The following is a 22,415-nucleotide window of genomic DNA, read 5'->3' on the forward strand; positions in this document are numbered from 1 at the left end:
GAAGCCGTACAATTGGCCAAGGAAGCTTATGGATCATAGCTACCGCTGATCTAGATAACGAGCGTCGAGTGACGGTCAACCGCCGATCCCTTTGAACGATATCGCATCGAGCGGCGGCAGTTCCGACCGAATAGCTTGAATCGTCGTCAAAGCTTATGCCCGGGGTATTTTGAACAAGCATTATTTCTCCTACCAAGATAAGGCGTGGCAAGAATCTTGATAGCGCACTATGCGGTGATTCGTCAAGAGGAGGGGGGGGGGGGAAGGCGTCTTTGAGAAGGGGCTTCGTATCGCTTTGTTGTTCTTCGCTTCTCTGCCAACTCTCTTAGCCGAGGTCCAACTCCAACTTTTCTACTCCACTGATATATATGATGTAATGCCCACAAAAACACCTGGTAAACAAAGGCTCTGTCAAGGAGATGCAGACCGAGAGAGGCGGCTGTTTCAAGTAAATTTGAATCAGAAGGGCGAGTATGGAATGCAGACCGGGAAGACAGATCTTGAGAATGCATGACCTCATTTGGTGCCTGTACCACCCTGACACCCCGTGGCGCGAGTCTCACTGGCGGTTTTTTTTTTCAATTCGAGGATCTTTGGCTAGTTGGCCACCAATAGCGGCAACTACATCGTGTATGCAGCCGCGTGAGATACTCTGTAGATGAGGAGGTACGCCACAGACGTCCGTATGGCTTCTTCTCGTCCCGCTCGGTAGCGTGGGAGTGTGGGGGAGCAGGCGTCGGTCGGTGCTTCCCGAAGAACTTCGAAGTTTGACATGGATGCAAGCATCGAAAGCGCCCGGATGGCTGAAAACTATGGATTATGAGCAGTTGTATGTAACAGGGGACTCTGGTGAATGCACCTGCGGCTTTTAGGCCGCGAGACCCCGAAAAGCGTACCTCGCAGGGAGACATCTGTTCGATGGAAGCCGTTATTACACGACTCAACGTTACAGCGAACCTGTTCCGGGGATCTCTCGGCAATTTTTCGAACCTGTATTGAAATCTGATTACATATCCACCCAGTCCCTGCAGTATTCTCATACCCGACTTTTTGACGGGAAAGAAGTGCATTTTCCTTCGGAATGGAGAGTCATTTCGGAACCGTGCTTGATTAAGCATACGCCGAAGAAGTGAAAAGGCCAGGGTCGTTTTTTAAGACCTGGGCATCTCGGATAATCTGTTTTGAGGAGGGCTCCGGCTGCTAGGTTGTATAGGTATTGCTTGTGTACCGGTATACTCTCGATAAAGAAGGGTCCGACTAATTAGGTAATCCGAACTTGCCTTCGTCCCAAGAAGCCTTCTTCGACTTCATAGATCCAATAATCAATCCCATGTACGAAGTATCAAAGACCAGGTAGAGAGATCTAAGCGAAGCAAAATCACTCATCCATCTCCGTGGCCAAATTTGATTTGGAAATAAAAAGCTACTTCCTAATCAAATCATCAGAATGTTACGAGTAAGCTATCGAGCTCTCAAATCCACACTGATTTGGTTGGAGCTTCACTGCTCAAAAGTCAGAAACATCTGCTTCAATGGAAGAAGGGATTCGGCGTACAACCCAAGCAAGCTGTGCCTTCTCAGATGTCATCCCACTCATTAAAAGGGTGGATGGATAACCTCAATCCTGACAAGCGATTTACTGCCTATGTAGACTACGTAAAACGAGACTCGACCAAGAAGAAGGGCGGTAGGTATTAACCCAAAAATAACTTCACGAAAAAAAAAGACAGAGCCGTGCTAGTGCAAATAGCTTACTTGGTGAGGATGGGCGCATCCCGGGATTGAACCGGGGACCTCTCGCATACAGTGATTAGGGTGGACCCTAAGCGAGAATCATACCGCTAGACCAATGCACCTGAATCATTGCTGATTTAATCCATGGTCGACTTCGTCTGCACTGGTAATATATCGGCATTCAAAATTTGTGCAACTAGGGCTTCGGGTAATATCGCTTAGTGTGGACCGACAAGGGAGGCTTATTTGGGCTGGCTGATCAACCCCGTCCCTGCAATTATGGCAGCAGCTGCTGCTTCATGTGCAGAATTTTGGAAAAATCCATCCAGCGTAGTGTTCTTTTATTATTCGGTTCACACGCTAGGTTGTGGTCTAGGCGTTCCGCCAAGGGGAGGGGCACTGCCATTTTGATAAATCAACCACCACGAATGCTTTGCCATCCTGTAAAGATTCAAAAAAAAAAAAAAAAAAAAAAAAAAAAAAAAAAAAAAAAAAAAAAAAAAAAAAAAAAATTAACATGCATGAAGTCAAGTGATGTGAGATATACCAAAAAGCCCTACTTCGTACCTACCAAGACACACATGTATATAGGGCTGAAACCATGCCGGCAGATTGAAATAAGCCGTTCGATCATATGTTCGATTTGATATCAATCTGCAATTATTTACTACCCTGTATATATCTTTTCTCCCTGGCCAATGCTGAATTCAACTTGGCTCACGGCGCTAGACTTTTAAAATTATACTTAGTATAGAGAATAATTATATTTAGGGTAGTAAAAAGAATGCAGTCGCGCTTTTGTAAGGAATTACGAAACAAGCAACTGTCTCTCTAACATTCTATCCCTAATAACAGCCCCCTCAAGTGCGATGCAAGCAGCTGTCTCTCTAAGATTTCTCAAGCCTCCCCCAGGCTTTATGCATTTGCTCCTGGATGGCCTTGGTGGGCCTCGCGTGCACCTTTTCCGTTTCAACGAGGACTCGTATGATGGCGTCCTGTTCGAGGGTATCGTCGAAGAGATCGCCGCCTACAATTACGTCAAGTGAGTGTCAGCGGGCTGTTCACGTCGAAAGTTTCATCAGGGAGCTGCACTACTAACACATGTTGATGCCCATGCATGCGGTGAATAGCCCCGGCGCAACACCACGATTCGACAGTCCGATTCCGCAGAGCTCTCTCAAAATCTTCATCGTTTCAAACTGAGAGAAGATCAATATCGATAGTCAAGGCCTGTATGTGACCGGGCATACCTTGACAGTAAGCTCCGCAGTGCTGCGGCTCCCTCCTATTCGAGGTAATCGAGGGTCGTGCGTCAAAAGTAGGATCTGAGCGAGTTTGTGATGCTGAATGCCAATTACTGTAGTTATAGTCAGCGGGTGGAACTTGGAGAAGGCCGGATAAAGCACACGAACTATGGCATGGGTGAGTGTGCCGTATGTCGGGAAACACATCCGGTTCCGGCTTGTGTCGGTCTGCCTCTTTGTAGAAGTAAGGAGTGAAAGAAGATGGCTTCAATTCTGCCCATCGCTCGCTGTATTCCCTCAGCCTAGTCCACGTGACCGCACATACACCACTGTCGTCGAAGCAACAGTTCAAAACATCTGCAAGATGGACGACAGCTCTGTACGACACGGAGGAGTCAGTAGTATCCTAAAGATCATATACTGGAAGCAGTTTCAACAATCTGGAATAGAAATTAGAGGACTCCTCAATTACATACCTATTTGCCCAGCCAAAGTCAGACGTAGGTCCGTAAGAGCGATCTACCAGACAGGCGTTCATGTCGATGGTGATAGGCCTTTCAGCTATTGTTGCAACGTATATCTCTTGCCGTAAACCGACCCAGAAAGCTGCCTATTCGACTTGTCAGTACTAAGATAATTTTAACCTTCAGAAAGCCACGAGTTTCCGGAGGAGTCTCTATTCCTAAGACACGATGTTATTCCTCCTGCATCGAATAAAATGAGGAGGAGAAGAGGAAAAAAGAAGATCGGCTAACCTCGCTCAAGCCACCCTTCATAATGGACACGCCATGGAGTTTGATGAAACTCTGGATACCGGAGAGGTGGCTCAATGTCTGAGGCTCACCCACGAGCACTATTCCGTCTTCAGCTATTAAGCTGCGGAAAACCGATCGTTAGGACTTACGTTCAATCTCTTCCAAAACCCGCAGCACGATCATAGATGCAAAGAGGGTCTCATCCGAGTTGGTTTCCGCGAGGCCCAGCATGGGAATCATAAGTTTGATGCACTGAGCATGATAGCGATTCGACGCTCCCTTGTCATATTTGCGGGTAAGACTCAAGTGTCGTGCAGACAACGCAAAAATAGCGTTGAGTAGAAGTGAGCAGTTGGGAGCACGCCGAGGGACTTCAATCTATAATAAATATCAGATTTCATTGTCAAAGGGATACCAGACGTGAAGTCCAGGAAGTAAAAGTGCATGATGACGTACCTGGAAATGATGATTTGGGTCACAAAGATCCAGCTAGAATGGCGAGTCAGCATCTTAAGCGGTTTTCTTCTCAGAGTTCGCACGTTACTCACCCATCTTGCAAGCTCCTGGACATAATGCTCGAACAGGTAAGCTTCTTCTGGGTCTCTGAGTGGCCAAACTACATCATTCGAGTAAACCGACACCGGGGCTTGATATTGTTAGTGTTGGGACATCGAAGATTTTCTGCAAGAGTGGCTGACCTTTCGACATCTCTCTCGCCGATGAGTCAGGTGGGAGGATAAGATCGAAGTTATTCTGCAAGAGTGGCTGACCTTTCGACATCTCTCTCGCCGGCGACTCAGGTGGGAGGAAGACATTACGGACGACATATGACACGTTCGGGATAGGTGCTACGGGACCTCGAGGGGCTCCAAAGGCTCCAGAAAGAGGACTTTGCATCGGGGTACGCCCTACAGGGCCTTGAGGGGCTCCAAAGGCTCCAGAAAGAGGACTTTGCATCGGGGTACGCCCTACAGGGCCTTGAGGGGCTCCAAAGGCTCCAACGAGAGAACTTTGGTACGTACTAAGTGGCGAATAAGAATATTCGGGCGGGCAGACATTGCCTCCAGTGGGAGTGATTGGCGAAAACATATTTCGACTTTCTTCAGACCGCGGCGTAAAGTGGCTCTTGCCCTCGTCTTCCGAGGCAGAGTCGTCAGAACCTGTAGTTCCAACGTCTTGCTCCATTATCCACATTGCTATTACAGCGGTCAACGAAGATATGCAAACAAAGTAGACTGAAGAACCTACCGTCAATGATCCGGGGCACTTTGACCCAGGTTTGGTCAGCAGGGTACTTATCTGTTTGGGGGAGGTTAGTTAGAGCGACCGACGAGAAGAAGGGAGGGCTCACGTACGCCTGTAGTTTCGATATGGCCGGCCCCACAGACATTCGACGCCCAGGGGAACACATCGACCGCAGACGGGTGTAACTTTGTCACCTGAGACACATCAGCCATTGGTTGCATGTTCCAACACCCCCCCGATGGCAGAGTTCTCTCGGTTTGTTTAAGCCGAGCGGACTTAGGGGGCGTTACAACGCAGATGCCTTCTCCTGCACTCCTGGCTGGATGAGAAGAGGTTGGTCAGCAGAGTTCGAATCCAATGCCATACGGATAGAGCTGCGCAGGACTGTGGCACAGACTGTGCGGGCGCCACACTCACCATCCCGAAATGTTATCCCTGAAATCCTTGGACATCATGTGTGCCCTGGAGTCCCAGGAAAGCAGCATCTGCTGGGCGAAAATGGTGGTTTTGGGCGAAAGAAATGAAAAGGATGTCTATGAAGTCGGTGCTGCAGAAAGCAAAAGCAAGCAAGTGCAAGCGAGCTGGTTGAGGCGAATGCCGTGCGGGATTAGGTTTAACGCCGGCCCGACTGTTTAAGCTTTGCTAACGAGTAGTATAATTTGGTAGCAGAATTACAGTGAAGTCGCGATGTTGTAGACATTCAAGAATGAAGAAAAAGATATACTACTATCATAGCTCTCTCGCAAACCGCGTGGTCAGATCTGGGAAAACATGTTGCGCGTCTTCAGAAGAGAAATTTGATACAGAGGGGGATGTATTCGGACTGCTCTCGAAATGATAGCGAAAAAACCATATTGGGCGGCGAAGAGGGAAGTCTAGGAATAGCTTCAAATTAGCGAATATAGGCGAGGGTGAGGTTAATGTTTACGATACAGTATGAGGCTACAAACAAGATAGGATTTGCTACTGTGTCAATCAACTACGGTACTTATTAGTGTCGACTTAGAAAATCTCGCAATCGGCCTTCAAGTCCGAGCGGGAAGACCCTGTCCTGCGGAGGCTGTGGATCCCATAAAGCGCAATATCGTGCGGCTTATTGGCCAATTGATCAATCTATCTTCAGGGTCCGTCCTTACCCCCTTTTGTGACGACTCGACTCTTTTGGCCGGTCACGCCTCAGGCTCAAGCTCCTTTACTCCGTAGGGCTAAGCGATCCTTGGCCGCACATATTTGTACACCGGTACTCCGTATAGCTTCCTCTCAGACCTGTTCTGGTGCTGCACCGGTACCTACTTTGATGACTCTAATCACATCACCAACAGACTATTTTCAAGCTAGAGACACTTTATCAATTTTCCTGCTAACCTGACGACCGATAATCCAAAATTTGAAAAGACTGACTCCATTGGTCGTTCACCGTAGGCTACACAATTGCCTCCCCCTACTTGCCCTATATCATTACCAAACCCTTAGTATTAGTAATAGTCGGAACATCTGAACTGTCGTACATAAATTATTTGTTGCTTACGTTATCTCGCCATTCGAAAGTACTTTTTGGCTTTAGAATATTATTAACAGTACTTGCATTCTTATCTAGAATAATCGTCGGTTACCTTGAATTTAATTTGTAAAAAATCCCGACCTGGTGCACCACCAAGGCGGGACAGTAACGGCATACCACTTATTAAGCAACAACTATTAATATAAATAAGGGAAAAAAAATCTTCATGTGCTTAGAAAACTTTGCTTTACAAACAAAAATTAAGAATATAAAACCGCATTCATTTGTGGTGATCTAATACATTAAAATGCAGTAAAGATATAATTAGAAACTGTCCCAAATGATTCAACTTTACTCATTTGCTTCGAATATCTTAATAACCACAACCTTAATTTAATAAAACGTCCTGGAGATCGAAAATAAATAATCTAATCTATTATATTATTGAAGGTGTCAATTATTAAATAAAAGTTGATGGTGATGCACGTATTGTTTTGATAGGTTTAAATAAAAGTCCGATTTTCGTGTTCTTCGCTTATTCTAGTATTTACACAGCAATTCTAACATATACGCACAAGTAAGGTCGAAAAGTACATTTCAAAAGTATCATTTTTACTACTTTAACCAACATAATAGAAGAATAACAACTTATAACTCAAATTCAATTAATTGATAAATATCAAAATTGATACGGTGCATCCTTCTATACAGAAATAATTACGATATAATGTTGGTTGATTTTCTATTCGTTATAATCGTCGGTTACCTTGAATTTAATTTGTAAAAAATCCCGACCTGGCGCAGCCAGGTCGGCACCACCAAGGCGGGACAGTAACGGTATACCACTTATTAAACAAAAACTATTATTATAAAAAATTTAAAAAAAAATCTTTATATGCTTAGAAAATTATGCTTTACAAATGTGAACTAGAATTATAAAAAATCCATTTATTTGTAGTAATCTAATACATTAAAATGTAATGAAAAAATGGTCAAAAACTATCCCAAATAATTCAAATTTACTTGTTTATTGCAAATATCTTAATAACTATAACCTTAATTTAAAAAAACGTCACATAGATCTAGAACAAATGATTTAATATATTATATCACTAAATGTATTAATTATTAAATCAAATTTGGTAGTGATGCACGTATTTTTTTGATAGATTTAAATGAAAGTCCGATTTTCGTGTTCCTCGCTTATTCTAATGTATACGCGGCAATTCTGATATATACGCAATACTAAAATCGAAAAGCATACACCAAAAGTACTATTTTTATTACTTTAACTCAACACAATAAAGAAATAAAAACTTGTAATTAAAATTCACTTAATTAATCAATATCAAACTCAATACGGCGCATCTTTTTATACAAAGATAATTATTATATAATAGTTGGTTGATTTTTTATTTATTAAAAAGGAGCAAATTTTACTGTCCCGCCTTGCTGGGTGTCCCACCTTGGTGGTGCCGACTTGCTACAGCAAGTCGGTCAATTCTTTCGAATTAAATTCAAGGTAACCGACGATTACTCGGAATAATAACGAAGTATGTTTTCTTTAATGTTAAAAAAACCAAGAAAAGGATGAGTACGTCAGCGACAAATCATCATTTACGACAATCCAGATAATCCAACTACTACTAGGGGTTTGGTGGTGATGTACGTAGGGCAAGTAGGGGGAGGCGAAACCGACGACTATATATTCTCAGCTTGTCTGCATGTCAAATAGCTTCGTTCGTATGAGTATCGCTTGATAGACAGGCCATAACGAATAGGTAAGTGTCGTAAAAAAGGCATGACCTCGAGTATTCTTAGAATTGCGAGGCGGAAAGATTCCATACCAGGGCTCGATCATACATCTCTTCCGTAACCAAGAGATTCTTGATCGAGGCATCTCTCTATCTGGTGCCCGATGTTCGATGTTCGATGTTAATGCTTTGAGCCCACCAATTCAAAATGCTAAATGGGAAGAAAACTCTATGACGCTCTCAAAAAAATAATTTTTTTTCGCTCTGACGACTTGTACAAGTCGAGGCGGGTGCGTCGCTTACTTGTAGTTGAGGACGTCGGCTTTCCCTTCACCTTGATGGATGTTTTGAAAGGCGCGATCCAGATCCAGATTAGCGCCTGGTGTCATTAGCTCGGCTTCGCTCCTCTCCTCTCCCTCGGTCAACCACTTCTCATACCTACATCCTTTTCTATGGACTAGAGGTCGGCCAGGCGCACGATCTCGTGATCTAGTGTGATGAAGGCTGTTTTTTTCTATAGTCTAGGCCCCTATACCAGTCTTAGAGCCCTCGCTTAATGATCAACATCGGTGTGTGTATCTGGCTGTCGAGGTGACCCCCTCACTTCATTCCACACTAACATACTATAGCTTTCCGAAGTATCAGACTCGTTCATTTAATACTTCTTCATCACCCATGATGGGAAGCCACCGCCAAATCCATATATATATATAAGCCTGATCACCAGAGGCCAGGGGAAGTACAAAGATCTTACTTGCATCCCCTCCAAGAACCATGACCAAGCGACCCGAAACGGCAACGGCAGAAGAAAGGAAATCAGATACGATGCGCGTCAATAAAGCGGCTTCTGAAGCAATTCCGATGAGAGGTGTACCTCCAAAGCCTGCAGAGGAATCGGATACACAGAAGGGATTTTTCGGTTCCACCCCCTTCTCCTCTCCACATCACACTTCGCGACCTGTATGGCTAACTCATCGACGGAATGTCCAGGCTTTGGCATCAGGACCCAATCGAACTCGGTATCGTCAGGTACCGACGAGACATTGGTCAAATCCGCCGCCTCCAGTGAAGCTACCATTAGCTCTCTGCTATGCAAAAAGACCGTTCTTTCCCCCTCTCCCCCTCCCCCACCTCCCCCACCTCTCCCACCTCTCGTTACCGCTCTTGACCGCGTTCCTCCCAAACCCCAAAAAGATATCTACGCCTGGCTTCGCGCCCTCATACTGAGCATTGGAGGCACGCTTTTCGGTAAGCCAGATAGATATAGCAGCATATCACCATGACCTGGCGCTAGCTAGCTAAAACCATCTTCAGGATACGACACCGGTACAACCGCAGCGGTCTTCAACAACGTCGGCAACGATCTGGGGACGGAGGTCTCGCCGGAGCACAAACAGGTCTATGCCACGCTGGACTTCGTGGGAGCCCTGTGCGGCTGCCTCACGGGCGCCGCTGCCGCACACAGGCTGGGCAAGCGCCGCGCAATCTACGTCGGAATCGGCTTCTCCACCATCGGGATCATCATCCAGTGCACTTCCAACTCGATCGGCCAGAGCCTCGCGGGGAAGTTCATCGCCGGACTGAGTACAGGTGTCGTATCGACTGTCATCCCCGTATGTTTCATGGCCCCCTACTCTACCCAGACCCCCCGTCCCCAAACGCAGAAAAAAGACATGCTTTCTCACGACCTGGGTAGATGTACATCGCCGAGCTAGCACCGGCGGATAAGCGCGGTGCCATGCTGGGGCTCTGGACCATGGTTGTCACCACGTCTCAGTTGATAGCCTACGGGATCGGGACCGGTCTCCGCGCGGTCGACAACGGGTGGAGAGCGATCGTCGCCATCGGCGCCACGTTCAACGTTCTCCTCGCCGTGTTACTGCCGCTGGTCCCGCAGTCGCCCCACGAGATCGTCACTCGCGAAGACGGGCCCGATGCTGCAGAACGCGCGACGAAGATATGGGAGAGGCTCAACCCCCGAGCCAGCCGCGCGCAAGCCCGCGCGGAAATCGAGACGCTGGTCAGGGAGAAGCGCGAGAGGGCCTGCGGTACGCTGCGGGACAAGTTGAAAAGGTTGACGGCCACCCGGCAGGAGCGGCGGAAGCTGCTCGTCGCGTGTCTCCTCATGCTGTTCTCGCAGGTGACGGGCTTCAACTCGCTGATGTGCTACGCGCCGACCCTGCTGGCGCATGCTGGGGTCAAGAACCCAGAGACGTTGTCGCTTCCGATCATTGCGTGCAATGTCGTGTTCACGGCCATCTATATCCCCATGGTTGACCGGATCGGAAAGCGGAGGATGATGCTGTGTTCCATACCCGGGATGGTGAGCTTTTTTTTTTCTTCTCTCCCCCTTTTCTCCCTTTTCCTCCCTTTTCCGCCCCTTTTCCGCCCCTTTTTCAAGTCCTCTTCCACACCAAACCAAAACCAACCAACCCCGACTCCAAACCAATACCAATACCATCATCCGCTAACACCATGACCAGATCATCGCAAGCATCCTCTCAGCCATCGCCTGGCACTCCATCCCCTCCCCCTCCCCCCCCTTCCCCTCCCCCCCCTTCACCAGCAGCCCCCTCGCCACCACCCTAATCCTCACCTCCGCCCTCCTCTTCGTCGCCTCCTACGCCTCCGCACTCGGCAACGCCCCCTGGGCCTCCACCGAGTTCTTCCCCGCCGATGTCCGCCCCTTCGGCGCCATGCTGCTCACCATGAGCAACTGGACCGCCAACATCCTCGTCTCGGCCACCTTCCTCACCACCTTCCGCTCCCTCGGCGGCACGCGCACCTACGTCATCTACGGCGCGCTCGGCCTCGCCTGCTGGCTGTTCGTCGCCGCCGCCGTGCCCGAGACGAAGGGCATGGCGCTGGAGGAGGTCGCCACCGTCTTTGAGGATGAGCGCTGGGCGGGGCCCGTGAGGAAGGCGAGGGCCTGGCAGAGGAGCCACGGACACGGACACGTGCATAGCAGGCCCGCGGGAGCGGCGGCGGCGGCGTCACGGCCCGCGCGAGATTTGCACGTCTGAAAAAGGAACGAAAAAAAAAGGGGGGAAAGAAACGGGTCAGTCATTAAGTCAACATGGCCTTTATAACTCATGACAGAAGGTACTAACCTACCTTCAGCTACTTCCCCCCCTCCCTATTTCCATTAATCAAAAAATAACGACCATTACTATGTAATAGACGAGTGGCCGAACCGGAACGGGGCCGTAAGTTAGTCAGTCAATCCTTCAGATCAAATCAAATTCTCGCTTAATTTTCTAAGAACGGAGCTGCCGAAAAGGAAGAGGGAGAGTTAATAGTCAGTGCGCTGACTTTGTGACCTGCGGGCTCTCGGTCACAGTCAGGACAAGCAAGTGTCCCAGGTCAAGCAAGTGTCCCACTTCAAATGGTCAGAACATCGAAAATACTAGCATTCTATATACAAAAAAAATGCACAACGCAACGAATTTTGATAATTATATTACATGAGAAAAGTCGGCATTTTTTTGAATAGAATCAATTGACTTAGCATTTGATTCTACATCCGAACTTTCTTGTAGAATACCTTCAATTGGACTCGATTCGCGGAATTCGTCGTGATTTAGCTGTTTTACTCGTGAATTATTAGTCTTAATTAAAAGATCAGGCTTAGGAAAATCGATATGGCTCTTCGTTTCTCCTTTTAATTCAGCTTCCAATTGAAGAACTATATGGAATAGTTCAGGGTGACCTTCGCGCGTTGAGCGAGCGTCTTCGATCGTAGTAGGTGCTTTATCAGGCTCTCGATCTAGGATTAAATCTTCGGGTGCAGGCAAGCTATTTCTTGCAATTGCAAGCTGAACTCGGTCTCTTTTAGCTCTGTTAGCTCTTCGAGCAGCTATACCTTGCTCTTTCAAGAGCTTATTGTGCTTGTTGATAGCTGCTTGAAGTGTTTTCTCAGCTTTTCGTAACGCCGCTACCCTTTCTGCTTCCGTACGAATTTGAATTCGTTCTTTCAAATCGCTAGTTGCAGCAGAAGAACCTCTTTTATAAATACTCCTTCGCGATGTTCTCTTGCGTTTCTTATCTTCTTTAATCTTTTCCTGAAGATTGATATGTTCCATCGAAGTAAGATGTGCTTTTTGAAGCTCGATAGAAGCTTGCTTCATCGTAATTTTGAAGAGTTCTTTCGTATCATCGGAAAACTGTGTCGGATCTTGAGTGCGTAATAAATTGATCTTTGCAGTTGTAGTCTATAAATCTTCAGGTCGAGAAGGACGAAGCGCGGGAAGCTCGAGATTATCTTCATCGTTTTCTTCGTTGAGTATTGATCTCTTTCCTTTATTATAAGAGCGAATCTTTTTAAGACCAGCGTTGACATTGCAAGGCTACATTCCCGAGGTTTTGAAAGCGTTTACAATCGTATAGTGTTGCATAGCTTGTTGGCGGATGTTCGTAAGATCGCGGAAGAACGAAGTGATAGTATATTCGAAGTCCAAACTTCGAATAGCATTTTGGACAGCAAGAGCGTGATAATGCTTCCAAAGACGAAATACTTTAACGTCAAGAGGTTGAAGCGCGTGTGTAAGGTGACTAGGAAACCAAAAGCAATGAATATGCGCTTCTTTAAGCTTCAATACAAATTCATCTAATCGATGAGACTCATGGCTATCTAAAAGCAGCATTTTCCATGGTTTATTTGGCCTAGCGTGTGTCCATTTGATAAAGTGATCGGCGTAGTTTAAGATAATCTGGTGATTGATATATCTTGTAGGAGAGCAATCAATCGTTTCGTCACTTGTAAGCTCATCCGTAATCCAATTCTCTATAATCTTCTTGCTCGGTGTAATGATATATGGCGGAAGAGTCTTTTTGCCGTCTGCTCGAATAGTTTTAATGATTGTAATCGATTTGCGATTGTTTGGAGAGCCTGTATACATTTCTTTGACTTCTTTTGGAACGATCACAGTCTCTCTCGGCGGACATCCAACACGCGCTCCCGACTCGTCCATATTCAAAAGCTTTTTCGGAATGTTGATATTGTAGAGAACCATATCCTTTTGCAATTCTTCGAACTATTTCTTTATCTCCTCCTCGGTATGCGATTCGAGTCTAACGCGCTCGATTAGTTTGGTCTTGATTGTATGAAGATCGGGGTTTCGGCGGAGCTAATCTTTGAACCAAGATTGTGATACAGGAGAAAGAGAAGGCTGTTGTTTCTATACGACGTTAAAAGCGATTTGATAATTATAAATAAAATAAAATAATAACACTTACTGCTCTCAAGTGATTGATTCCAGCGCGTACTATTAGAAGAGTTGCTCCCAAACCAAGCTCCTATTGCTCGTAGCAATATTGTCGGATCGCTTCTTCTTGCTCTTGCAACAAAATCTGATTATTTCCTCCTTATCGATTGAATTGACCTGTGATAGGATTGCGCTTTTTCTTTTTAGCTCGGTATACAGCTTTTCGTAAGGCAGGTTCTTTGACTCCGAATATACGTGCTGACGTGGCAGCACATTCGCTTTTCGGTCGTTTTACTCCTTCATCATCGGTTTCCATATCTTCTAAGGCCCAATCGCGCGCTTCTTGAAAGGCGCGGTCGTATTCTTTTTTAGTAGCATAGCGGCCGTAATAATTGAGAGCTACAAGAGCTTCTGAAGTTTGCGGAGGCATGGTTAGAGAAATGTTGAGGGAAAAATGGCTGTCGCAAGTGTGGTGGAATTGTATGCGATTTACTATGGAATGGCAATTTGAAGTGGGACACTTGCTTGACCTGGGACACTTGCTTGTCCTGACTGTGACCGAGAGCCCGCAGGTCACAAAGTCAGCGCACTGACTATTAGTTAAGCACGGGCATCTAGTAAATATAAAAATTACCAGCCAGCACTTTGTGCGTGCGAGCTTCTCACGAGCTTGAGTCTGGTCCACCTTTTTCTTTTTCTTTTTTTTTGTCGGTGTTAAAAGTCGGATCGATTATTCCTGTGTAGAGAAAGGTGGTGGGTGGACTTACTAGGTAGGTAGGTGGTAGGTGCAAAGAGATAGTTCCAAAAGAGACTCAATACTTGCCTAAACTGCAAGTATTGACTCTGAATATAATAACCAAGGCGTGTGACGTTGGTTACACACGTGGCAAGGGGTATCAACGAGGCATTGAAGGCATCCTTTTCACTATAGTAAAAGAACTACTGACCCGAATGGAAGCTCAACGTCAATTGATCTCTCTCCAACTCAACGGCGTCGCTCGCAATCAACGCCGTCGCTCACATTTTAAGTCCCCTAACCACGCATCTGGCATCTTCATGCCCCAACGCCGCCCTTCAGCATCCTCTTCACCACCGCCACCGCCGCCTCTCCCGTCGCCGACTCGGCGTCCTCAGCCTCCAGCGGGTTCGGGTAGTAGTAGGCGGCCGCAGCAATTATCATGTACACGATCACGCACAGCACGCCCTCGAGGTAATTCGACTTTCCGTCCCGGAGGAAGTTGCCGACGACGAGGATGGCCAGGATGAGCATGACTATGTCGAAGAGGTGAAAGTTGAGATCCATGGGCTTGTCGAGGCCCCAGGCGACGATGATGACGAGGGGGGCGTTAAAGAGCGCCGTCTGGATGGTGGCGCCGAGGACGTGGCTGAGGGCGAAGTTCATCTGGTTGTCCCAGGCTTCGTCCACTGTTTTGGGGTGGTTAGCACGGTGTCCGCGGAGAGAGAAGTTCGGGAGTATCCGTCTCCGGGACTGGGGGACGGAGGGAGGTGAACACCATTAGCAGAAGAGGGTGCTCAAAGGTGGTACGTACTAGCAGTGAGATGCTCTGCGGCTTTTTCGACGATCGGAACGAGGATCAGGCCCATGAATGAGTCCGAAACGCCTCCGTTCTGGATGATCGGCTCGATTTGCTCGACGAGACCGATAGCAATAATCGTTACTAGTGCAATGGAGACTGCGAGCGCAATCACGCATTCCGTAAAAGTGAGCTTGGGCTTGCGGAGATCCTTGTGGCGGTCTGCGTCGTTCTGCTCGTCCTGTTCGAACAAGTCGTCATACAGCCCATGATGGGTATGCATCTGGAACCAGACGTAGAATGCGTATGCCACGATCAGGAATATGGCAGCAATGCGGGAGATGTTTACAACTTTGTCATCGAGTTGTTGGGCGCTTGTGATGAGGTCGCTGTTGGCCAAGGCAGCGTAGAAAACGACCGGCACGCTGAGGCCAAGCCCGCTGCGAGTTTGTTAGCATCGTTCCAGCTCCCAAGGAGACCACTGCAAGTGGAGAATGGGAAGATAGGTTCCAACACGTACGCAGTCAAGAGCAGGCCACTACCAACTTCACCAACTGCCGAGTGGAAACTCTGCTCTTCTCGCTTCAAGCCCCCCACAAAGAAGCACATCCCCAGACAGAGAAGCAACGTCGCCAGAATGGATCCTAAGATCGCAGACCTGATCACGTCGTACAGGGGCGTTGATCTCGTCAGCAGCACCATAAAGAGGATTATCTCGGTGATGGATCCCAGCGTCGTCTCCAACAGCACGCCAAACACCTTGGGCAGCTTTCTCGCCAGTTCCTGTCCTGCAAAGCCGATCAAGTTCGCGGCTGGCACCATGGCAATATAGTTCAGGACGAAGATGGCCGTATGAAGATCCTTGTGAGAATATCGCACCGCGATGGCCACGGGCACCACGGGCCAGAGCACGTTGACGGCGCGGGAGGCGTAACTTGTAGATGACCAGCAGATCTTGACGAAATGCACTGGATGAAAGCCACGGCGACCGCTCTCCCCTTCGGGTTCGATTCCAGGCGTGACTTTGTGGCCATTGTGGTTGACCCGCTCACCATTGCGGTTCGTGAGACTGTCGGCGGTCTTTTCTTGGGCGGCGGAGTTGGAATTGCTGTTGCTGTTACTGGTGGTGGGATAGTCCCAGGGCGGGCTCCGCAGCTGCTCGGAATTTCCTGCCTCGAGGGAGGGATCTTTCTTTGCCCGGCGGAAGACGCTCGCCATGATGATGATTGATGAGTTGGGGATTCTTTTTCGTGATGTTGTGGTTGTTGGTTGAAAGAGTCTGGTTGCGCTGATGAGTGGGCAGAAGAGTTATTATTTATGGATGTCTCGGCCGTGCTTCATCATCCTGGCAGTACCAGACCAAGCTCCTTGGCTGACCTGGTGTGTGCACCTCGATGCCCGGCCCCCATTGGCCAGGTTTCGGACGGGACAGGTGGCAGTGATACCGAGCCGCTGTCATGGGAAGTGCCAATCAAGCTTGTTTACGTTGGCGCGTTGGCGCGTTGGCACTAGAAGAACCTGGGAAACAGCAACAACGCCAAAGAATTCAACTATCTGCCATATTTCCATCTTTCATCTCCACTTTTCTTTCCTTCTCACGATCCAAGGATCCCACTAAATATAACCCAACTTTCATCTAGCCCAGAATATCTACCTACCAAACCTAACCCTTGCAGCTGGCGATATCATCCCATCCCTTAGATATGAATAGATATCAGGGTTGTAGACGCGGAGGTTCAAGGACGGACGGCTGAGATGTAAAGCAGCTGCTGCAATTTGTATCAAGCGAAAAACTCCAGATCAAGAGGTAAGGGCAGAAACACATCAGAAATCACCACAGAGAATCTTTCTCTAGTCATTCCCAAGGCGTAGAGATCCCCGGCCAGTCTATCCAGGATCGATCAGCATATTGTGCAAAGCAAGCCGGCGCAGATATTATTTAATAACTTACAGAACTTCGTCCTCTCCTCATTCCTCCTTGTAACCACGACCCCATCACCCACCTTCAACACATTTCCCACGTCTCCCTTACCGACAAAGCCATAACGGCCAAAGATGGGACTGTACTTCATTCCTGGATCGACTCGCCTGTCACTCTGCAACAGCTTCAAGACCTCACCATCTCTCCCGGTTCCGCTCTCCCCGGTGTGATAATCCACGTTTAGACTCTTGCATCTCGCGCAGTTGGCCGTCAGGATGATGTGGGAGCCATCGTCTCCAACCGCAAGCTCAGCCCAGTAGTCCTCAGCGTACGGTTCAGGAGAGCCCGCGACGACAATATTGGCGCGGAACTTCGTGAGGTCCATCTCTACGTCTGCCGGCAAGCGAGTGGTGACGTCCGCGACTGAAGTATCGCTAATGACAAGAAACGGGGCGCAATCGTTGAAAGCAATTCCATCATCGTCATCATCGTCATCTTGACGGAGCATCGCTCCTATGAATGGAACTGCACTCAACATTTTTGTGACGACGTGTTTTGGCGTCGGTCCTAGATTCGGAGACTTGCCTACAGGGAGGTTGCCGAGGACAGGACGAGGATTTCCCCCCCAGAAAGCTAGAATCACCTTAAACCCGAAACGTCTTGAGAGCCATTCCCCGTACCTCTCACCCATATCGTACCCCGTCGTCGGACTCCCGTGCATGACAACGGGGATCTTTCTCAAACCCTCATAGGATTCTGGATCCAGCGGGATCTCGATGCTATCGGCTTCGCAGCTGCCAGATATCGACGAGCCCGGAGGCCGGTAGGTAACGATCAGGGTACCGTCTCTGATCGAGGTGTGGAAGAGACACATGCGTGCGAACTTGGCGATGGCCATGTTCTCGAGCTTGGGGGGACTCTGCCCGTGGTCCTTGAGGAGCATGAAGCGCCGGTCGAGGTAGAACCCTTCTCGTGTCAACATGGCGGCTGGGACTTGACACCCGCGAAGTGACTTTATGGGGTATATCCAGAGCTTTTCCCCAGTTAGCGATGTAGCCAATAAGCCACGAGGATGCGCGCATCGCTCATACCTACCTGACTGATTTTCATCGTCTCGGTTCTGCCGGCTGCAGCCCCCGTCTGGATAGATAGATGATCAGCCTGGCGACGTAAGATCATTGGAGCAGGTGGAGAATACGTTGCCATTCGCGACTTTTTCCTCAGAGCCAGTAGTCCGTCTCTGCATAGACCGGTAGGCTTGCTTCATAGCCTGTGCTTGCTGCGCTTTCCTCGACCTCCGACCATGCTGGGATCCGACCGCTACACACAAGTATGTAATTAGGCAAATGATGATGGCCGCGCTGCCACGCCAGAGGTACGCCATATTCTATATCGCAAGTGAGGAAATAGTAACGATATCGGTAAGAACCGTTTGTTTTTTCCCTTCGAATTTACTGACAGCTTTCGCGGACTGCTCTCGTGACTTTCTCACCTGTGCTGATGTATACTTTCGCGAGAGTGGGGTATACGTTGCAGTTGGCGCTTCGAGATGGCCGCGGTAAAAAAGAAAACGCATTCGCAAAACAGACAGATACCTATCTGTTCACCGCGCGCGAGACATATCATCTAGCCATATACCAAGACTAATATATTTCATAATAATTAGTTTACGGATGGTTTTTTCTTTTGCCGTCGTGGCTCGCTTCGTGGAAAGAAGTAGTCAACTTAAGCATCTTTGCAAAGGAGATGGATATCTATCGCACGTTTTCTGTCGAATTTCGTAAGTCAGAATATCATACTATCTATGTAATTGGACTGATAGACAGCCAGCTTTTTAAATGGGAAAGAGAGATTGCAATACTATGAGTAGTTAGCTAAGCGTAACTGATATTCGATATTAATACTTGAAATGCAGCTATGGGGTCCCTTCAGCGGTCCAATGAGCCTCTTCTTACAAAAGACGTTCATTGGGCAGTCTGAATTCCGTACTAAACTTGATTCAGGAATAGTTTACCGAATAGACCGTCCCATTGAAAGGCACCGTTTCCTGGTCGTCCTTTGGCCGTCCGCGTCCAGATTTTCAAATTATGCTTATTAAAGGGCTTATTTTAAGTGTTTAAAACAGTCCATTTATCATCTTACATGAAATGCGATAAAAATACAAAACTCATTTTTCTAATACCTAGTATCGTTTTGATTAAGATTCGGCACTTAAATCTATTCAAATATAGTTTTGGTTTCGTAATCTTAAATATTCGTGTCAAGACATATCTCGATATCGCTATTACGACTTGAACTTCAACGCTGTAAATTATTTAAAATTGGAAACGATCAATTCAGCAAGATTTGATCCAACCTCACTCAGATCTTTCACATAAGAAGATGGATGGATGGGACAAGGGGGGGGAGGGGGTGCCAAGGTCAATGGGAACAAGACGCAACAAATTATTCACCTACGAATGATTATTGGCTTACTAATATAAGTTCTCGAGGACGGTTTTTGGTTCGGAGACGGCCCTGAGACGGTCGTCCTAGGGTAGTCTTTTGGTAAAAAGACCGACTTTTTATAAACGATGTGTCAGCCGATTAGAACGGTCTTACATTAGTAATAATCTTTTAACGAAAACACGAGCTCTAATATGAGACGATTTGATCGATCTAATTAATCTCATCTCAGCTACGATTCGAATAATTTAAATTGTTGTTTTCAGACCTTACTCGAATTTTCTAGATATAGACTTGGGGTGATCTACTAGCTATGCTAACCTCTTAAGACCGTCCTTAAAAGAGATTGTCAACGGACAAGCAGCTGACAGTCTAAACAACCCTTACCTGCCTTTGAAATAGTAATAGATGTATCGATTACGAATTTGATGAGGTTGAGAATCTAGACACGCCAAGCTTAGTTAGCGCAGGAACCTATAATACGAAAAGGCATATCAAAAGTACTATCTTATTACTTTACTATAGCGTAATGATGGACAAACGAAACACAATTAAAATTGTAAGAATCGATTAACATTAAAAATAATACGGTATATGTTTTCATGCAAAAACATCAACGACATGATGAGTAGTTGATTTTATATCGAGTTTATCAAAGCGAGCTTGCGAGCTTTGTATTACCGGAGAGCCTATATAGGGGAAGAGGGGAAGATGTTCTGAAAACTCTATGAAATATTCTTATTTGCATTATACTACGTACGCAAGTAGAAGCATTCCCAAGCTCGCTTTGAGATAACGTAAGCTGCTTGCCATTTACGTCAACTTACGTAGTGCTTAATAAGGGCGAAATTCACTGTCCCGGGACCCCGGGTCGGTTGGGTATCCCGAGTCGGCTGGGTATCCCGGGTCGGTGATCCGATGAATTAAAGGCAGCAGCATCCCAAGGGTGGCACGAGCCAAAACACAGCAAAAATCTATCCGTGCCAGTTTGAGAATAAAGAGACAAAAAAACACATTAGTCACTGCGCTGATTGTTATTAGCCGCAAGATTATTTATAGCCCACGTAGAGATTTCGAGTACGGTTTAAGAAAGTAGATACATATATAATTCTTCTTGCACCTGCTTCAGACTTGATTCCATCATCCTTTTCCTTTGCAAGCTTTTCTTACCTCTCTTACACGAATCACCATGGCACCATCGAAGTCTATCTGCGCGATCGTGCTCGCCTTCATCTTTCTCCTTCATCAAGCTCAAGGAAGGATTGTCATCGGCTATCGAACAGTCTCTCGAGTAAGTTCTACTTGATTCATATATTATGAGCTTATATTAATCACGCCAATTATAGGCGGAAGCCATGTCCATAAATCAAAACAACAAGCCAACTAGAGATCCATTCTACGATAACATATCCCCAGATCAGTCTCAATTAGGACCTGGCTTTTATATGAGTGAGTTGATTCATAAATGTCGTTATTTATTTCGCGGAAGTTAATAAATTTAAATAGCAAACGAAGCTGCCACCTGGTACACTTCAGACGACGAATGGTTCTGTGTTATTAAAGCGGATGCACAGAAGTTCAACTCAATCGGCAAAGTATGGATCCCAAGGAACTATTGGATGACCCCTCCATATTTGATCCTGGGTTACATCAGGACATGGGTGAACAATCCCGAGAAAGCGTTACGCTTTTCATATATCTACATGAGAGAGTATATGATACAAATGCTTATTCCAACGAACGTGGTAAATAACGATGATTTGGATTTATGGGGCCGGTGCTTTGACACAGCGGAAGGGCTGACAGATTATTCGGACGAGACCGTCAATTGGGAATCTTGGGGTATTAGTGGAGAGGCTGGAAAACAGGGAGAGGAACCCAGTTATGATTCGGATTCTGATTTGAATTCTGATTCGGATTGATTTGCAAAGCGAATGGAGAGCTCAGTCTCACGTGAGGCTATATAGCCTCCTCCACTGGTGGTCTATGCACCTAAGTAGCCTGTGGGCTGAGGCCAACACACTTACTCCGTACCTTAAGTAGTCGTACCGCTGAATAGAATATTCTCCAGTAGCCATCTCATACGGTGCATCAGAATAATATCTCGCCGTCTTGGTACATACGTATAGACAATGACTACTTCCAAAATCCCAAAAATTCAATGGGAAGAATCCAATCGCAAAAATAGAACAGCGCCAAGTACCCAGCAGCTACGACCGAGATCTCCCAGTCTTATCTAATCTATCTAATATAATGTTGAGCTAAATGTGGATCCTGGCTAAGACCGTAAACTGTTAAAAATGCGGTCACCTGACCTGCGGCCGTGACGTTGATTAGGTGCATCCATTTGAGCTAAGGCCATCGAGTAATATAAAAAACTTGAGTAAGCGCTTACTAATATAAAAAAAGGAGATCTTGCGAGTGTAACGGGCTAGATTTGCGTTTCTGCGATTGAAATCGACTTCTTTTAATCGACTTTTTTTTAAAACCTATTACTATAAACTATTTTCCTTTGAAAAATAACTAATTAAAAAAAAAAAAAAAACCAGCTTGCTGTATCGCTTTAAGAAGGGCTATTGCTACAAATTAAATGCTTGAAAGATACTTAAGTAGTTGTATCGGGCTGAAAGGGGCGGTAACTGGCTGCACCGAGCTAAAAAGAGCTATTGCTATAAGTTGAATGCTCGAAAAGTAGCTAGCTGCATCGCGCTAAAAGAAGCTATTATTATAAATTATATAGCTACGAATATTACACCGCGAAGTCCGGAAAACTTACCCCGGAGCTTGCGGAGGGCCGTAAGTTTGAGCTTGCGGCCGGGCTGAAGCGTCATATTTTCTTTACATCCTTTTAAAGAGTATCTCTTATAGAAAATCGATGCGGAAGGCAGCCTCGCACCACGACCGGGCGAAGCAAGGTCTCCTCTGGCCCCGGAGCTTGCGGAGGGCAGCCAGAGGCAAGACCTTTGTATATCGGTAATCGTCGGCTCGCTTAGGTGGGCCTCCTTACAGCCTTTCAGTCTACGATTATTGCCCAACCTAAGTTCCAAATCTTAACCACCAAACAAGACTTTTCGCAA

General features: G+C 46.7%; 6 protein-coding genes across 7 annotated transcripts; 2 read left to right on the forward strand and 4 right to left on the reverse strand.

Moving 5' to 3' along the window:
* Window positions 1-2,621: 2,621 nt before the first annotated feature.
* On the reverse strand, window positions 2,622-5,463 carry L3040_004985 (uncharacterized protein; the record flags this gene model as incomplete). Of its 2 annotated transcripts, XM_066156395.1 has the most annotated exons (14): window positions 2,622-2,761; window positions 2,834-2,933; window positions 2,985-3,091; window positions 3,147-3,355; window positions 3,455-3,588; window positions 3,734-3,831; window positions 3,883-4,111; window positions 4,190-4,222; window positions 4,282-4,379; window positions 4,432-4,929; window positions 4,982-5,032; window positions 5,089-5,172; window positions 5,269-5,297; window positions 5,396-5,463. In XM_066156395.1, the coding sequence occupies 14 exons, from the start codon at window positions 5,461-5,463 to the stop codon at window positions 2,622-2,624; spliced, it is 1,878 nt and encodes a 625-aa protein (XP_066011805.1). The 2 variants fall into 2 exon arrangements, with proteins under 2 accessions (XP_066011805.1, XP_066011806.1); XM_066156396.1 differs by lacking the exons at window positions 2,622-2,761; window positions 2,834-2,933; window positions 2,985-3,091; window positions 3,147-3,355; window positions 3,455-3,588 and adding an exon at window positions 3,655-3,660.
* A 3,544-nt stretch (window positions 5,464-9,007) lies between these two features.
* Window positions 9,008-11,410, forward strand: L3040_004986 (uncharacterized protein; the record flags this gene model as incomplete). Its single annotated transcript, XM_066156398.1, has 7 exons — window positions 9,008-9,152; window positions 9,224-9,481; window positions 9,548-9,846; window positions 9,930-10,556; window positions 10,717-11,145; window positions 11,202-11,291; window positions 11,354-11,410. The coding sequence occupies 7 exons, from the start codon at window positions 9,008-9,010 to the stop codon at window positions 11,408-11,410; spliced, it is 1,905 nt and encodes a 634-aa protein (XP_066011807.1).
* A 1,949-nt stretch (window positions 11,411-13,359) lies between these two features.
* L3040_004987 (uncharacterized protein) lies at window positions 13,360-13,867 on the reverse strand (the record flags this gene model as incomplete). Its single annotated transcript, XM_066156399.1, has 3 exons — window positions 13,360-13,410; window positions 13,469-13,528; window positions 13,733-13,867. 3 exons carry the CDS (start codon window positions 13,865-13,867, stop codon window positions 13,360-13,362), a joined length of 246 nt encoding a protein of 81 aa, XP_066011808.1.
* A 624-nt stretch (window positions 13,868-14,491) lies between these two features.
* On the reverse strand, window positions 14,492-16,190 carry L3040_004988 (uncharacterized protein; the record flags this gene model as incomplete). Its single annotated transcript, XM_007297343.2, has 3 exons — window positions 14,492-14,862; window positions 14,988-15,412; window positions 15,493-16,190. 3 exons carry the CDS (start codon window positions 16,188-16,190, stop codon window positions 14,492-14,494), a joined length of 1,494 nt encoding a protein of 497 aa, XP_007297405.2.
* A 637-nt stretch (window positions 16,191-16,827) lies between these two features.
* On the reverse strand, window positions 16,828-18,277 carry L3040_004989 (uncharacterized protein; the record flags this gene model as incomplete). The annotated part of the gene is made up of 4 exons (XM_066156400.1): window positions 16,828-16,859; window positions 16,924-17,926; window positions 17,989-18,033; window positions 18,092-18,277. 4 exons carry the CDS (start codon window positions 18,275-18,277, stop codon window positions 16,828-16,830), a joined length of 1,266 nt encoding a protein of 421 aa, XP_066011809.1.
* Window positions 18,278-20,527: 2,250 nt separating this feature from the next.
* L3040_004990 (uncharacterized protein) lies at window positions 20,528-21,141 on the forward strand (the record flags this gene model as incomplete). Its single annotated transcript, XM_066156401.1, has 4 exons — window positions 20,528-20,629; window positions 20,685-20,787; window positions 20,845-21,083; window positions 21,130-21,141. 4 exons carry the CDS (start codon window positions 20,528-20,530, stop codon window positions 21,139-21,141), a joined length of 456 nt encoding a protein of 151 aa, XP_066011810.1.
* Window positions 21,142-22,415: the final 1,274 nt, after the last annotated feature.

This window comes from Drepanopeziza brunnea (assembly GCF_022702325.1).
Source record: "Drepanopeziza brunnea f. sp. 'multigermtubi' strain 214-2 chromosome Unknown ctg7, whole genome shotgun sequence".
NCBI lineage: Eukaryota > Fungi > Ascomycota > Leotiomycetes > Helotiales > Drepanopezizaceae > Drepanopeziza > Drepanopeziza brunnea.